The sequence below is a fragment of the Astyanax mexicanus genome, chromosome 7 (assembly GCF_023375975.1).
Source record: "Astyanax mexicanus isolate ESR-SI-001 chromosome 7, AstMex3_surface, whole genome shotgun sequence".
NCBI lineage: Eukaryota > Metazoa > Chordata > Actinopteri > Characiformes > Acestrorhamphidae > Astyanax > Astyanax mexicanus.
In genome coordinates this window covers 40,098,384-40,111,508 of record NC_064414.1, presented here as the reverse complement: position 1 = coordinate 40,111,508, position 13,125 = coordinate 40,098,384, and the positions used below count along the sequence as shown (strand labels likewise).

The 13,125-nt window shown below is 37.8% G+C and overlaps 1 protein-coding gene across 4 annotated transcripts in view; it reads left to right on the top strand.

Annotated features, from left to right (window-relative positions):
- The window catches only part of LOC111190094 (calponin homology domain-containing protein DDB_G0272472-like), a 29,633-nt gene extending 18,066 nt beyond the window's left edge, over positions 1–11,567 (top strand). The window contains exons 2-9 of one of the 4 annotated variants that reach the window (XM_049481809.1): positions 1,509–1,652; positions 4,942–5,163; positions 6,356–6,532; positions 6,881–7,009; positions 7,168–7,215; positions 7,300–7,667; positions 7,791–8,158; positions 8,452–9,394. In XM_049481809.1, the coding sequence (XP_049337766.1) occupies positions 1,509–1,652; positions 4,942–5,002 (205 nt within the window). In that variant the 3' untranslated portion in view covers positions 5,003–5,163; positions 6,356–6,532; positions 6,881–7,009; ... (2 more) ...; positions 7,791–8,158; positions 8,452–9,394. Of the gene's footprint in view, positions 1–1,508; positions 1,653–4,941; positions 5,164–6,355; positions 6,533–6,880; positions 7,010–7,167; positions 7,216–7,299; positions 8,159–8,451; positions 9,396–11,438 lie in introns of those variants that run through there. The other 3 variants (XM_049481807.1, XM_049481808.1, XM_049481810.1) reach the window with 3 other exon arrangements.
- The last annotated feature ends 1,558 nt before the right edge of the window (positions 11,568–13,125 follow it).

The window sequence follows — 13,125 nt, the reverse complement described above, 5'->3', positions numbered from 1 at the left end:
AGGAATTAAGGAATGGACAATATGAATTAATTTCTCCACCTCCTGCCCCCTTTCTGAAGAAATACAACGACCTTAAATTAACTAGTTAATCAGCAGCTGCTCCTGAACTTTAGCGCTCCACTGCTATCATCACATCAGCCCAGCAGCGTCACCTACACACCACCGCTAGTAGCCTGGTAATAAAGCAGTGTTATTTATTATTTATTTATTGTTCATTAACGTCATTGTGATATCCCAGTGATTCCTCTGTCACTGAGGACCCACATTCCTGCACATTTTATTGTTTTTGTAACACATTACTTGCTCCAGGACCAGTGTATATTATGGAGGGTTTTTTTTTCAATAAGATTCATAAGCCAGAAGCAGAAATTTTTATAATTCAAATCGTTTTGAATCAAAAATCGATTTTGAATCGAATCGTGGCCCCCAAAATCGGAATCGAATCGAATCGTGAGATAGTAATCGATTCCCACCCCTACTAAAAATGTAAACAGCCTTTTTTCATCGTTCGGCGGACCGACAGCAGCAGAAAGAGAAAATAAAGCGAGTCCGCGTAGCTTACGCAGTCTACGCAGCGCGCTCGTGCCCGTGAACAGAAACTGTGAAGTAGCGGCCTCTGTGGTCACAAAACCCGACGGTCACAGAAAACGGTGTAACACCTGTAAGATAACGCGGTCACGCCATCTGCACTTAGAAAACGCTCAGTCGCGCTATCTACACCGAAAACTATGGAACGCCAAAAGGCCCAAAAAACGCCTGGACCAGATGCCTTTTATCGAAAAGAGGGGAGTGGGTTTTACGCCGTAATATACGCTGTATGATTTCAAGACGCCGTAATATACGGCGTATGATTTCACGACGGCATTAAAAACGCCGCTAAAAGCACAGAAAACGCCGTTTCCCCCAGCGTTTTTTGACCCTTTTGGCGCGTCGTACAGAGCGCCGTCTCAGTGCAATAAGATATGGAACGCCCTTTGGGTCTTTACGTCTACATTGACGTCCGTGTTAACAAGTCCAATTTGAACGTCTTAAGACGGCAAATCTTACCGTGTTAACACGTTACTTTTGGACGTCTTAAGACGTCCAAACGTCTTAAGACGGCAACTTGTGCCGTCCTAACACGTAACAACGTCTTAAGACGGCAAAATGTGCCGCGTTAACACATAACTTTAAAATTGGGTGCTACCACTGCACTCACATCTGAGGGGGGGAATCCAAACACTGCAAAAAAGCCCCTCCAAAGACCCACCCTGACCTCGCCCCCATTCTTTGGCGCGCAACGCTGACCATAGCACCTGTGATGCTCCTTGTAAGTACTGGGAAGCTTTACACACCTAATGTTTAAATGTATTTTATTTAAATCTGTAAAATCTATTTAGTAGTGATTATATGCATGTAGTTTTCAATATTCTTTTAAATGAAGCAGCGTGTTATTTGTAGTAATTACATTTGCCAGTAAATATTTCAGAGTTTTGCTCATTTAAAGCTCTAGTTGTTTGTGTTTCAAGATCTGGCAACCCTGGCCGCAGCGTTGGCGCAGAAGAAATGAATCAGCAGAGGCTTCAAGCAATAGCTGATCGATTTCAACAGCTTGTTAATCGAGCATCTGCAACTGAAGGCAGGCCTTCCACTTCTGGGACAATGGTCGACAGGTTGGTTAAGTTTGTGGGTTAACTTACTAGGAACAATATCCTTTAACGTTACCTTAGGTAAACATTATCTCTTGGTTAAAGTAGAATAAGATGAATAGGATTTTTACTACTGAACTAAACAAACCGAACTGCAGCATCAGAAGGTAAATCACGGAGTGTAGTTTAGTACAACAGTTTAAGGGTTTTATTAAAGAGGATACTTGGCTTACTCTAATAAGGAGGATGTAGTCTCGCAAAATACTTCAACAAAAATGTACCCCAGAATACTCAGAAACATCAGCTGTAGTCCGCATCCAGTTTAATTCCACTTTATTTAGCTTAATCCTGCACATCATACGTGTATTCTTCTAAAACATGACTTTCCTTTCATCCACGTGATGGCAAAATGTGTGTGTTGTGGACTATATAAAAATCAACAGACCATCAGGTTGTATTAAAAATATATTTGGGGAAATTAAAATGGCGAACTGCAGTGCTGTAACCGTGAGCCAGCTGACCTGTTCTATCCGAAATATCTTATGTGGTTCCTCGCTTTTCTTTAAGGACTGGTGTTATGACCGGTTGTGCTACCCTGTCTAATCGTGCTACTTTAGTCTATATTTCCCATTAACATATATTTACAAATACAAACATAAGCACACTTTTATAAATATGCTTCCAAAAGGATATTTGGATAAGCTAAACAACTGAATAACTTAATGTATCCAAAAGTAATGTTTAGGTAATTAGACATGATTAGATAAATATATTTTGTATTTTAAATGCTTATTATTGCTATTTTTGGTATTAATTGCTATTCACACTTTTGACAAAAGATGACTGAGTTGTAGATAAACATAAACTGAAAAATCGAAAAAAAAAAAAAATAAAAAATAGGTCTGTGCGGGCGCGCTGGTTGTAAGAAGCATATATCGGATGGGTAGCACATCTCGACAGAACACCAGTAGCACCTAGACCTAACCTAGACAAGGATCTCTTTATCACCAACATTGGACACTAAACACACAAAATCATTAGACACAATAAATGCAGGCACCTGTAATAGTACCATAAACTATATACTTTATTTAACAATAAGATAAACAAACAGTTTGATGAAGGCTTAAATGATAACTTAGAAGGTTAAGTGAGCACGGAGCTAAGAGGCTAACTTGGTTAACCTCAACTACAGAACTGGAGCCATTTACCTTTATAATCAAAATTAAACTGCTCGAAAAAGAACTTATATCCCTTAAGGAGTTTCGCTCAATAGTTCCTCGATAGTTCCACGACGGTTCTGGCAACATCGTCTTGTCTAATGTGCAGGGAAAAAAATAGGAATGATAAAACCCATTTATTTTCGTAGCGGTGCTCCAAACCGGAAATAGGTTTACCCATCACCTCGCCCGGAACTTGACCCCTTCTCCTTGCGTGAAAAAAGCTTAGTGATATCCCTCATGAATCACTAACCTGTGTTTCAAGGATTGAGATTACCTATAAAGTGGGAATAGGCATAATGAATTAATCTAAATCTAAGGTTTGTAAACTAAAATTTTGCTAACATTAGGTCTTATCTTCAAATTGAAAAAAATATATGTGTATATATTTTTTTAAATCTCCCACCATCTAAACTGGTAGTTTCATTGGGTGGAGGCTGCACTATGTAGGCTTAGTTTGTTAAAAGTAAACAAATTTGCACTAATGAATCATGTGTTCAGTCATAGTCCCTAGAAAGGCTGAAGATTCATTTGTAAGATTAGTTTTTTCGTTTAGACAGAGATAAATACTACAGTCAGGCCAAATAGCACCAATAAATAGTGCAGGCAGTTTTGGCGGTACTATGACATTGAGTTATCTCCTACTTTAATCCATTTTAATCTATTTATTAAATTTCATAATATTCATTCTAAGGTAGTTCCATTCTTGAATATTAGATTACATCAAATCAATTCATACATATGGATCAAATGCTACAGACAGGGGTTACACTGGAATCAGATTGATGTAATATGATTTAAATTCATATACCACAATAGAACTCTAAATGTCCACAATATACTAGATTTAAACTTTGTTAGTACAAGTTGGCAGGTGTTGTAACGGGTAGATACACGTGTCTTAGATCAGAATGAAGTTGTGATTATGGATGTTTTATGGGATTTAAAAGCCAGTCATTAAGTCATTGGCAATATTTAAGAACAGACTGAAGTTGCTATAAATTATGTATTGTGAGATTTTTATATGGACAATATTAGTTTGAATACAGTGTTCCATCTGTATGATTTCACAGATGCAAAAGATACAATACATTTCAATATATTGTCAAAATAAAATACACAGGTTTGGTGGATAGGTTTGACATGAAATGCAAGTGCAAGTTTAATCCTAAATGTGACATAGGCAAGGGCAGGTATTATTTGTTCCTGTGGAAAACGTCCTGTAGAAAACAAATCTAATCTTACTGAAATATAATTTATTTATTTATTGTTATTATTAAATGTAAGAATTTTACTATTTGTTTGCAAAAAAGAATACATTAAGCAGAACAAATAATATATGTATATTATTCATGGAGTTATAATGCACAATAATGTAAAGTAAATAGACCTTCTAACCTAGCCACTTTTCTGAGCCTTCTCGTCCTTCTGAGTAGCATAGCAAGCTAACACGTCCTTGTGGGTGCAACATGTGCTTGGGGATGGGGAGCCTAGTCAAATCCATATTACAAAATGTTTTTCTTCATATTTTATGCAGCTGCATTTTTTTTTCAGTTAAGTGCTGGCTTGTACCCCAAATGTGACAAACTTACAACGTTTAGCTCAGTTTTTACATTAGTGAAGAAATAATTTCATAAAAAGCCTCCGTTATGCGTCATGTAAAAACTTGGTGAAAATAGTTTTATTTATATAAGGAACAGCATCTTTATTTAGAAAAAATGTTACTTGTTTCATTTCCATTTATTCAGCATTCCCCTTTGCTTTGCATTTCACATTTTGATAATTGGACATATGTAATGCTTTGAGACTCAACAGCCATGAGTCTCTTTAGCATAGGAAGGTAGCTTTTTTATTTTTAAGGAGCTTTATCACAAAGAAATGCTGCATTTCTGAAGACTATGACCGGATTCTCCAAACGAATGTGTTCACAATTGCTACTATGTTTATAGATTTATTTAGAAACAATGAAATCGTGTATTAGCTTGTTGTCTCAAATTTCAGCTTTCTAATATGCAGGAGACAATATACAGTATAATGAATTAATTAAATGTAAAATGTTTTCAACCTTTATGTTTTTATCTTTTCCTCAACAGCGGGATCAACAGTGAAAAAAGTTGTAGTGCCACTCTCCATGCCAGAAGCTGCTTTTATTGAAAAAAATAAGAGAAGAATTTCCTGCTGTACAAGGTGACTTTTGCCTTTTCAGAATTGACAGACAGAGGAGAATCCACCGACTGGAGCTTACTTCAGTCTGTCCGGCTGCTATAAAAGCCTGTTCTGTGCTAAGAAGATCAGCCGTTTACATCAGAAAAATGGTATGATACTGTCACTTGAGTCAAATTCCAGGGCATTTTAAATGCTTTATAATTAAATGAAACTTGCAGTTTACAATACTATGCTTACTTTGTTTTTTGTTTTAGTGTAGAAAGAACTAACCTAATTTCTTGTTTTTGTCAAATTCATTTAATTTTTAATACACACCATTTCTGCACCTCAACTCTGCAACACATTTTAAAAACGATAGGGACACAAAAAAAATTGTCACCTTGCTTGTTGAGGGTAATAGTTATTTCAGGCCATTGCAGAAGGCATTGTACTAAAATGATCAGGCTATACATTGTACATTGAGAAGAGGTGGTACATGTGAATGTCTTGTTTAAATAAATAATATGGGTCTCCCAGAAGTGGCAAAAAAATCCAGTTTACTGGAAATTCCTGTCAGAACTGCGGCCAAAACATGAAACTGACTGACAGGGTCCATTAGTGAGTTTTAAGCTTGCTACATGGTATGCATTTCTCTACAGTGTTCTTTCAGAAATTGGTTGTGAAGGATCTGCATTTACTTCTTGAAGCAATTATTGCCTGGAAGTACAGCAGTTTTGGTCCACAAGCCGTTAAATCTGACAGTAGTCCCTGTCCATCAGTTTGGTGTTTTGGCCACAGACCTGACCAAAATTCCCTGCAGATTGGGATTTTTGCCACTGCATCATGCCATAGTCTACATCTGCTTTGTGAACTATTTTACACACATCAAATAAGATGCATTGTACACTGTACTGCCTCTTTTCAATCTACAAAACCTCACAACTGCAGGTATTTAAATTTGTCCTCATATAATTTTATCTACAAAATCCTGAATTTACTGCCACCTTAAACATACAAGGTGAATGATCTTTTGTTTGACCTTATTAACCACTTTGTAATGGTGCCATTTGTTATCACAACACTTAAAGGATGTCTTTGTACCTGAGGATAAAAATAATGAAATTGTTTCATGTGTTGTACTGTCCCATTCTTTCTGCAAACACCTCCTAATGTGTTCAACATTGTCTGATGGGGACAGATCAGGATTGTAGACAGGCCAGTCAAGTGCTTATACCCTCTTTTCTGCAGCCATGCCTTTTGAAATGTGTGCAATGTTTTGCATTGTCTGCATTAATATAAAAGTAAAAAACACATTTGACTTGTATTATTTTGGATTGCATTTTTTCATTGTTAATCTAATAGGAAAATGGGGAAGAAGAGGTCAGGAATATCCACGGCATGGGGGATGGAATGCTGGAGGAAAACCAGAACATGTTGGAAGAACAAAACAGGTTGGAGGAAGAGGAACAAAACTTGGATGTGGTGGAGGAGGATAAGCAAAATGGGTTTGATGAAGAGGAGCAAGACAGATCAGGGAAGGTATGTGAAGGGTATTTGGTTAAAATCCATACTATGACAGACTGTCAGTTCTTTCACAGTAAACATCAATAAGAGGGTGTTCTTTCAAGGTTACATGTTCAGGCATAATAAGGTAATGACATCAAAACATTTTCCCAATGCATTTTCCCAAATCATGACCTCTATCTAATGCTTATTTTAAACCAATAATATATTAAACATATTAAGTAATTAATATTACTAAAAAGCATTTAGTAATGCTTTTTGTCTAAATCAGTTTGAAGCCTTATTTTGTGAATTGGGGATCAAACAGCATAACAGTATAATTCTTGCTTTTCTGTACATAAGCTATATCCTCTATAATTTCAGGACATTTTCATAGATCCGGATGACAACCAGTCTGTTGCAAGAGAAAGTACAGTCTTGCTGCAGTGGCGTGCCCTGCGTTGCCAACAGGATGAAGAGTATCAAGTTTCTCTGCAAATAGACAGAGAAAGGGTAAGAAAATGCAGACAATCATATAACCAACTTGTGCACTTAACTTACACTTTCTAAATGTGCAAAATTAAGTTTAGACAGTGAGAATCCCTTCTTGTTTAGGTAGATTGGATTGAGCTGTTGAATAGCACTTAAACTTAAGTTTCATTTTACATTAGGAGAGAAGGCGAAGGCAACTCCTGGAGCGTGAACTAAGAAGAGTACACGTAAGTTAGTTAAGTAATAGGTATTACCCTATAAAGACTAAAACCTTAAATCAATCACTTACATTTACAATTATTTGTGTCTAGGTAATAAATACAAGAAATGAATGGATTGATTCCATACCAGAGCCTGAAAATGGGATGGTCATTCAGTTTAAATATCCTGATGGTGGCTTAAAAAGGAGGCGCTTCCTACCAAGTCAGCTATTTCAGATGTGTTCCCCTTATTATATTTCTCCTCAGAGATCACAGCTGTCTGCATGCTTATAAGTAATAAATGTATTATTTGATAAATTTGAATTTGCAGGATTTAGTTGCCTTTGCAGGTAATGTAGACATGGCCAGTGAAATATTTTCACTCCAGAAAGCTATGTCTCCTATCTCAATCCAATGACAATGGAATCACTGCACAGTGTACTTTGTACATTCTGTGGATGTCAGGGGATGAAGTGGAGGTGAGTTCCCATTGTATGTAATTCTCTGCGAGGGGATCATTATGTTTACTGTATTCGTTGTATCGTTTTTAGCCATTTTAAGTAAGCCTTCATATGTTAACTCTGTTTATCAATTCATTTCAGAATATTATATCAAATTCATCCATAGTATGTGGCCCATACCCAGTTGCACCATCTACCACCTTTTCTCCTGCTCCTTCTACGCCCACCACGATCACCACCTGTTCTCCTGCCCCCTCTTCACCCATTGCAGCCCCCATATTTTCTCCTGCTCCTTCTCCACCCACCACAATCACCACCATTTCTCCTGCCCCCTCTTCACCCATCCCAGCCCCCATATTTTCTCCTGCTCCTTCTCCACCCACCACAATCACCACCATTTCTCCTGCTCCCTCTTCACCCATTGCAGCCCCCATATTTTCTCCTGCTCCTTCTCCATCCCAGAGTCCTTCATTCAGTCCATCAAGCCCAGACCAGGAGGATATTGAAGAGTAAGTACTTGAACACAAACATCTTGTATATTAATTTTCAGAGTTTGATTTCATTTAGCATTAACAATTATAATAGTATAGCAGTATATATTTTTATATTACCCAGTCCTGCTGCTATTAAAAATGACATCCTTTATTATGTGCCACTTTACATGTAATTCATAGCTGTATGGAAAAACAATTTTTACAATAAATATATAATGCCTGCATTAAATTGATATTGCATTTTACATTGTTTGTATGTATTAAAAGAGACATTTCTTCTGCGCCCCCACTCCCCACTCCCTATTCAGAGCTTTTGACATTGCTGCTGCACTGCAGACTCTGAAGGCAAGGGTTCACCATCTTGCTCCTACTGCCAATCAAATAAACGTTCTTCATGATGAAGAGTTTGAATGTGCTCTAAGAGCTTTCAACAGGCCAACATTTGACCCTGAGTCAAAACTAGACATCGTCTTCATTGATGAGGATGGTCGATGGAGAAGGGGCCGTAGATCACATGTGTCAAACACAAGGCCCGCGGGCCAAATGTGGCCCGCCACGTCCTTTTATGTGGCCCGCGAGAGCTTGTAAGATCTTAGTGTCTATAATAAATAGGTAGGAAGCGTGCTTTGACCAAAAACTACATTTCCCACAATTGTCGATTGTATTACCCGCGAAGTTACGGCTTACTGCCACTACACGGCAGTGTAATCATTGATGTGGAAACCGGAGGGAAGGCGTAACTTCGCGGGTGGACTTGAGACATACAAATGTTTATCCCATAATGTCCGTTTAATGACGTTAATAAACATCACTGTGACAGCGCTAGTCACAGTTTCACCGCAGCAAAGGAGGAGGACGTGAATCACTTATCTAACCAGCCTCTACTAATTTCTGCCCCCAATAGCCTTTAATAGTCTTCAGTAGCCTTCAACAGTCTAACCTTGCAGCCGTGGTGTGTCCACTAAACTCCGTAGTTATAAACATGCTGAGGTTAGCAGCGGCTAACTGACCTGTTTATAATGTAATCCGAGCAGTGCCTCCGTGATGGCTGCTCTAAACTGCTGCTGTTAGCTGCTTGTGCTGAAAGATGAACTGTAGAGAGCTGTATTATCCGTTTAGTGGGGTTAAAACCTTTTTTATTTTCTACACAGAAGAACTTTAAAAACTGTAAAAACGTTCCAGACTGGCTCAGCTGAGCCCTGTAGCCCGTGGCTGGGTTGCAGCTCTGACTGAGTGACTGGCTTGTGCTGCTGCTGCAGCTCCGACTAGTGGTTGGATGAGGAACTGCTAAATCTGTCATGTTCTTAACAGCTCACAATTTTTGATTTTATATTTATTAAGCTTCTTTTCAGTATCAAACGTTTTGATCAAAGTTAATATAACTTGTATTTTATGTCATTTCTATTCACTTGAATAGTTTGGTTCTTGATTGATGGAGTTTTTGGATTTCATAACATGACAAATTAAAAGGATTTATGTTAATAGAGCAACAAGCAAACATTTTTTTCATGCAACTGTAATATTTGATTGAATTAATAATATATTGAGAGTTATTTAACATTAAGTAGTAATTACATTCATTTTATATTACATTTATAAGTTACATCTGGCCCTCAGAGGACAGCCAATATGCCAATGTGGCCCTCGGCCAAAAAGAGTTTGACACCCCTGCCGTAGATGATGGTGGGCCTACCAGAGAGTTTTATAGACTGCTTATGGGAAAACTACAAGGGCACCAAATATTTGAAGGGCCTCCAGAAGAACGCACCCTTGCACTTGACAGCATTGGTAAGTTTAAATGCAAGCAAAATAACCAAATCCGTACATTTATTTAAAAGTTCCTTGTATAATTCAGTTAATGGTTTTTAACTTTTTAGAAAATTAAGCCTCTTGAAATTACGCATGCGTATCACGACTTTTTCACAATTGTTGTGGTTGATGATTCAGTGTACTTTTCTCATGCAGCACTTCACACCAACACCTACAAAAGCGTGGGACAGATGTTGTCTGTTTGCCTGATCCACGGGGGAGTGTCACCTAACTTCTTTTCAAAAAGGCTTTTCAGCCAAGTCTTTGGTTTACCATCTGGCCCAGCAACCATTGAGGACGTGGTAGACCATGGTCTCAGAGCTAAACTGGAGAAGGCAAGTTTATGAATCAGTAAACACATGTAACATATTTTTATCTTTTGTTTTATAATACTTAGTGTCCAAGGTTCTGCCATGGAGATCAGTCCTCAATTGGTAAAAGTTATTTAATGAAGAACATTGTTTTATTTATATAAGGAACAGCATCTTTATTTAGAAAAAATGTTACTTGTTTCATTTCCATTTATTCAGCATTCCCCTTTGCTTTGCATTTCACATTTTGATAATTGGACATATGTAATGCTTTGAGACTCAACAGCCATGAGTCTCTTTAGCATAGGAAGGTAGCTTTTTTATTTTTAAGGAGCTTTATCACAAAAAAATGCTGCATTTCTGAAGACTATGACCGGATTCTCCAAACGAATGTGTTCACAATTGCTACTATGTTTATAGATTTATTTAGAAACAATTAAATCTTGTATTAGCTTGTTGTCTCAAATTTCAGCTTTCTAATATGCAGGAGAAAATATACAGTATAATGAATTAATTAAATGTAAAATGTTTTCAACCTTTATGTTTTTATCTTTTCCTCAACAGTGGGATCAACAGTGAAAAAAGTTGTAGTGCCACTCTCCATGCCAGAAGCTGCTTTTATTGAAAAAAATAAGAGAAGAATTTCCTGCTGTACAAGGTGACTTTTGCCTTTTCAGAATTGACAGACAGAGGAGAATCCACCGACTGGAACTTACTTCAGTCTGTCCGGCTGCTATAAAAGCCTGTTCTGTGCTAAGAAGATCAGCCGTTTACATCAGAAAAATGGTATGATACTGTCACTTGAGTCAAATTCCAGGGCATTTTAAATGCTTTATAATTAAATGAAACTTGCAGTTTACAATACTATGCTTACTTTGTTTTTTTGTTTTAGTGTAGAAAGAACTAACCTAATTTCATGTTTTTGTCAAATTCATTTAATTTTTAATACACACCATTTCTGCACCTCAACTCTGCAACACATTTTAAAAACGATAGGGACACAAAAAAAATTGTCACCTTGCTTGTTGAGGGTAATAGTTATTTCAGGCCATTGCAGAAGATCAGTCCTCAATTGGTAAAAGTTATTTAATGAAGAACATTGTTGGCTAACAGTTCTTGCTTTAACATGGATGCTAATTTTCTATATCAAAGCTAGTGTTAATTTTTACCCCCAGATAAACAGTGCAGATACGCTTGATGATGCCAGGGAGGCTGTTAGTGAAACTGCTGAAGAGTTGGCGCTGATGGGAGCTCTACGGCACCTCAGATCCTTGGAGCACAGGAAGGAGTTGATGGAAGCTGTTCTTCAGTTTTACTGTGAAGGCCGAATCAATGCAGCCCTCACACAGTGAGTTCTCAGTACTTGTATTCATTTCACATGTTGAAACTGAGGTTGTATAGTATTTGGATAGCATAGTGTATATTATACTATATAATTATATATATTATTTAATAAGAGATCTAATGCTGCAATATTTTTTGTTTAATTTGTAAAGAGTTGTTAGACCAGTGTTTCTCAACCAGGGTGCCGTCTGGCTTCATCGGGGGTGCCGTCAAAATATTGCGCCTCACGTGCATATTTCCTTTCCAGAGTCAGCTCGTGTCGGGGTGCGTCCCAAATCACAGGCAGCACTAATCGCGCTAATTGTGACGCGCTATTTTATTTCATATTCCGCCAGCAACACCCCCCGTTCTCACCTGAAGTACTGCGCCAGCACCCCCCTCCCCCCCCGTTCTCACCTGAAGTATTGCAACAGCACCCCCCCCCCCCCCCCCCCCCCCCTTCTCACCTGAAGTACTGGGGCAGCACCCAACCCCAAAATTTTTTGATTTTTAATAATTTATAAAATTATAGAATAGGCTAGACAATAATGGGTAAAAATCAAGTTCACAATATTTGATAATAAGCAGAAAAGGTTAGTCGACAACTACTCAAGTTCATATGAGCCTTGGAATGCATTTCACCTTCTGTTAATATTTGAAATGATTACATAATTTTAACAACTCATTTACTCTAATTATGAATGATAAAAATCAGTACCAGAGTAAAAATGTAAATACTTCAATTCAGATTGTAATCTTATTTCTTTTTTGGTGTCAGATTTAAAGATGGACTGACTACACTTGGGGTCCTTCAGATGGTAACCTCACACCCTCAAGCTTTTGAAAAAGTCTTTCTTTACGACCCAACGCCACTGAAGGCCAGCGATATTGTGGAACTTTTCCATGCCAGGTGTCGATCTTTGCCAGCATCAAACCGAAGGCGGTTGGAAGCCAGCACCATTGCCTTCTGGAAAGATTGGCTCCTAGAGGTTGAAGGTAGGAGTATCTCTGCCAGATGATACAGAAAATGTGTTTTTTGTGTGTATAAAATTACTTTCATAAAGTCAACTATTTGCTATGATGCATTCTTTTTGTATTGCTATACAGGTGGAGTTGCCCATCCAATAACTCTTGAGCATGTGCTCATTTTTGCCACTGGCTTTCGACGAATCCCAGCAGTGGGTTTTCCAATGCAGCCAGAGCTGGCATTTTTGCACCCAGATGATGGACTAGCGAGGTTTCCAAAGGCCAACACATGTTCACTGGTTCTTCACTTACCTGTAGGCCAGACTTACACTGAATTCAAAAATAACATGGAGCTTGGACTAGGCTGTGCTTCCCAGTTTGGGGAGGCCTGAAGTTTACAGAATGCTTTTGAAGTATTTTATATATTAAATTGTATTTGGTTTGTTTGTCAGTAATAAACCTTACGAGTGCTTGCTTATTCTAAAACGTGTGTAATGACTTTATTCATTTATGTGAATTTCCTATAGCCATCTACAAAGAATTACCATGACAATTATAGAACAAATTGATATT